At 36.8% G+C, this 3,496-nt stretch overlaps 1 protein-coding gene across 2 annotated transcripts in view; it reads left to right on the plus strand.

Moving 5' to 3' along the window:
- The window catches only part of tm6sf2b (transmembrane 6 superfamily member 2b), a 19,684-nt gene extending 16,574 nt beyond the window's left edge, over positions 1 to 3,110 (plus strand). For both annotated transcript variants that reach the window (XM_014016763.1, XM_014016764.1), the window contains exons 10-11: positions 1,982 to 2,101; positions 2,773 to 3,110. In XM_014016763.1, the coding sequence (XP_013872217.1) occupies positions 1,982 to 2,101; positions 2,773 to 3,009 (357 nt within the window). In that variant the 3' untranslated portion in view covers positions 3,010 to 3,110. The remainder of the gene's footprint in view (positions 1 to 1,981; positions 2,102 to 2,772) is intronic.
- Positions 3,111 to 3,496: the final 386 nt, after the last annotated feature.

Raw genomic sequence — 3,496 nt, forward strand, 5'->3', positions numbered from 1 at the left:
GCTGCTAATGCTGCTAACGCTGCTAACGCTGCTAACGCTGCTAATGCTGCTAACGCGGCTAACGCTGCTAATGCTGCTAATGCTGCTAACGCTGCTAATGCTGCTAATGCTGCTAACGCTGCTAACGCGGCTAACGCTGCTAATGCTGCTAACGCGGCTAACGCTGCTAATGCTGCTAATGCTGCTAACGCTGCTAACGCTGGAGGTGGCATTTAAAATTTAAATTCAAAATGGGTTAATTGAAAAAAACATGCATGGTACCTGTGATCAAGCAGTTTGAAGTCTTGTAGGAAAGCCAGTGACATACCTCACTGAGGAAATCATTAGCAGCATAGTAGCATTAGCGGCTGCTTTTGTCTCAGGATAATGATGTCATAACAAGAGCGGAGCACCAACAGCAAAGGCTGAGTTCCATTCAGAAATACTTATTTGTAAACTTTAACATTTAGCTGCAGCATTTGTATTTAATGTTTGTATTTAGACTCAAGATTTAAAATTTAGACATAACATTTATAACCTTTAAACATAAGATTAGATAAAAATTACTTAAATGTAAGAACAGTGAGCTAAATAAAAATAAAATGTTAGGAGAAAAATTTTAACTGCTTTACACTCAGAAAGTGAGTCAAATAATTAAAAAAAAACGTGTTAGTGGCATTTTGTAGCATTTTGTTAACTTTTGACTTCCAATACTCCTTGGGGCCAGTTAAAATGTTAAGGAGGGTCAAATTTGGCATGCAGTCCTGGAGTTTGACACATGCTTTAAAGTGCTTGTGACATCAATTTTTCTAATTAAATGTTGAATGCATTTTTTAAGATAACATTGTTAACATATTGCAAAAAAAACATTAACACCGCTGAGATGAACAGTTGTTGACATATTCACATTAGAAGTAATAGGATGTGATGTCAAAGGGGAATGCTTGAACATGAACAGAGCTTTGCTATAATGGCAAACAACACAGACTGTGGAGATGAATCTGATGTTTCTTTAGATTAATTCATGTCACTATCAGAGAGATGAAGAAGAATCAGAGTTGAAATAATTTTTTATTAAAAAACAAAGACTACTGAGTTCATTTTCTATTAGTGTCCCCATTTGATGTTACTTCCTGTTTCACTTTGGCTGAGCCAAGTTCAAAATAAAAGCCAGTTATGTGTCAAATTCTGTCAAGATTTCTAAAATTAATTATTTTTTTTACTTTCTGTATTTGAATGATATGCATGTCGCAGGCACTTTAAAGTGCCTGTGGCATCAAATTTTTGTCATAAATTTGAATTCAGTTTTGGAAAGACAACACTGATAACATAATGCAAAACAAATGTCATGCCTCTGAGATGAGATGAGCAGTTGTTGAGATATTTGCATGTAAAGCAACAGGAAGTGATGTCAAAGAGGAATGTAGGCGTGTGAGCAGAGCATTGATTGTCTGACAACACGTCTGTAGAGAAGAATCTGATGTTTCTTTAGATCATTTTGAGTCACTATCAGAGAGATGAAGAAGAGTCAGAGTTCAAACAATGTTTCAATCAACAAAGATCAGAGTGAGAGGGTTTTCTTTCTWAAAGAGTTYCYCTTTGATGTTACTTCCTGTTTCATTTTGGCTGAGCTAAATCCAAAAGAAAATATGCTGGTTATGTGACAAAAATGGGTAAAACTATGTGTATTATGCCAATTTTTTTTAAATATAATGATTTCTTTGACTTTTTGTATTTGAAGTATTTGCACGTCACAGGCTCTTTAAGGAAYACTAGCACCTTAATTTTAATGATCCATTTCTGGTATTTTTCCAGCTCAGCAAAGCAACTTTTGTACAGCACTCTGAAGCGATCGTGTTTGAGTTTTGAGGTTTAACCTAACATTTGTTTGCATTCAGTGCACGTAAATTAAATACGCTGTGACTAGAGAGACTAAGGAGAATTTGTGGATCCTTTAGGATTTAATACAATCAACAAATAACAGTAACTTTTTTCCTCCTAGATTCTGCTTTTGTTCTTTTATGGATTACCTCTGCTGGGTGCATTTGTCTACGGCCTCCTCAAACCTGGCTGCACTTGGATGTCAGACTGGACCACATTTTTTGCTGGAGTTGTGATCCAGGTAAGAGAACAATGACTTGGAAATGATTCTGAATACATCATGAGGAAAGCAGCTGGTTTACACTGAAMTGACAGTCTGTTGCACTCCATAAAATAACAGCAGTAATTGTTGCACCTGGCTGGCCAAAGTTTTGTAACAGCATTTAAATGAAAAGGCTTTGTTGCCACTTCAAACAACTTTGTACAAGTTTTTATTCTGTTAGCAAACCTGATTTAAATTAATAAAAAAAAAAACAAGCAGTACTTGATATTGATTTGACAGAGAACCACAAGAAGAGGAACTCCTTGATTAAAGCTTTGTTTCTCTGCTTCTAGTGGTTGCAAATTGCATCCTCCTTACTTTCTAAATAGACAGCTTGTTAATGCAGTATACCTCCTGTGCAGAGGTTTATCTTCCTTGTTAAAAAAGTAAACATTCAAGTCAGTCCTCTGGGGGATTTGTGGAAAAAAGAAGCAGAAATCGGACCATTATTCTGCAAAAGCAACAAAACAGACTGTGGTGCAGTGGTTCCCAGACTTCTGTTTACCCACAAAGTAACTGGAGTGAAACTTTGTCACCCCAACCATTTCTGGTTTATATGCAAATATTAAGAAGCCTAACACAGTGCTTTTCAAATTGGGGACCGCAGCCCCTTGGGGGTCTAACTTCTGTCTCACTTTGTCCTCTTCCAGTGCCAGTGGTGCCACATCGGGGGGTCCCTCCACTCTCGCACCACAGCTCCTTTTCACATCCCAGGCGATGTTTTCTGGACAGTGTTGGCAGCTAACSTGCTCTATGCAGCCGTCCCAGTTCTGGTGGCCCTGCGGGTTCAGAGCAACCCTTACTTCTTCCTCAAAATTGCACCCTTTCCTGGTCAGACTGGTTTGCCAAATAGTGAGGAGAAAGATACCAAGTACAAAGATAAATAATTCCTYACCTAATCATTTATTTAATGGTCAACAAAAAGGTGTATTATTAGAAATGTTGCACTTAAAAATGCCAAAATAAAAGATTATTTTGCTCAAAAGCATTTTAATGTTTGTGTGGTTGCTATAAAATGCTGGTAAACTTAGCATTTGTACACAAGTTTGATCATTTCTAACCATTTTACATTTACGTTTATAACCATGTTATATTTTCTGCAGACCAAACCCATCACCAGCAAAGGAACAGTGGATSACTAGAAGCAGCACAACTACAGCAGGATAGTAATGAGCCCCTCTTAAAGGGGTCCATGATTAGTTGTAACATTAGACTTTATTTAATAAACATATTTTAGCTGTAAAATAAAGACTGTTAAAATACTGTAGGATGTTCAGGTTTTATAATTTTTATACTGCAAAAAATGTCCACCTAACCAAGTTTTAAAATCTTATGTCCAGCCAAAAAGTCTTTTTGATCTTGTTTTGAGACTGA

Source organism: Austrofundulus limnaeus, unplaced genomic scaffold, assembly GCF_001266775.1.
Source record: "Austrofundulus limnaeus strain Quisiro unplaced genomic scaffold, Austrofundulus_limnaeus-1.0 Scaffold153, whole genome shotgun sequence".
Classification (NCBI taxonomy): Eukaryota; Metazoa; Chordata; class Actinopteri; order Cyprinodontiformes; family Rivulidae; genus Austrofundulus; species Austrofundulus limnaeus.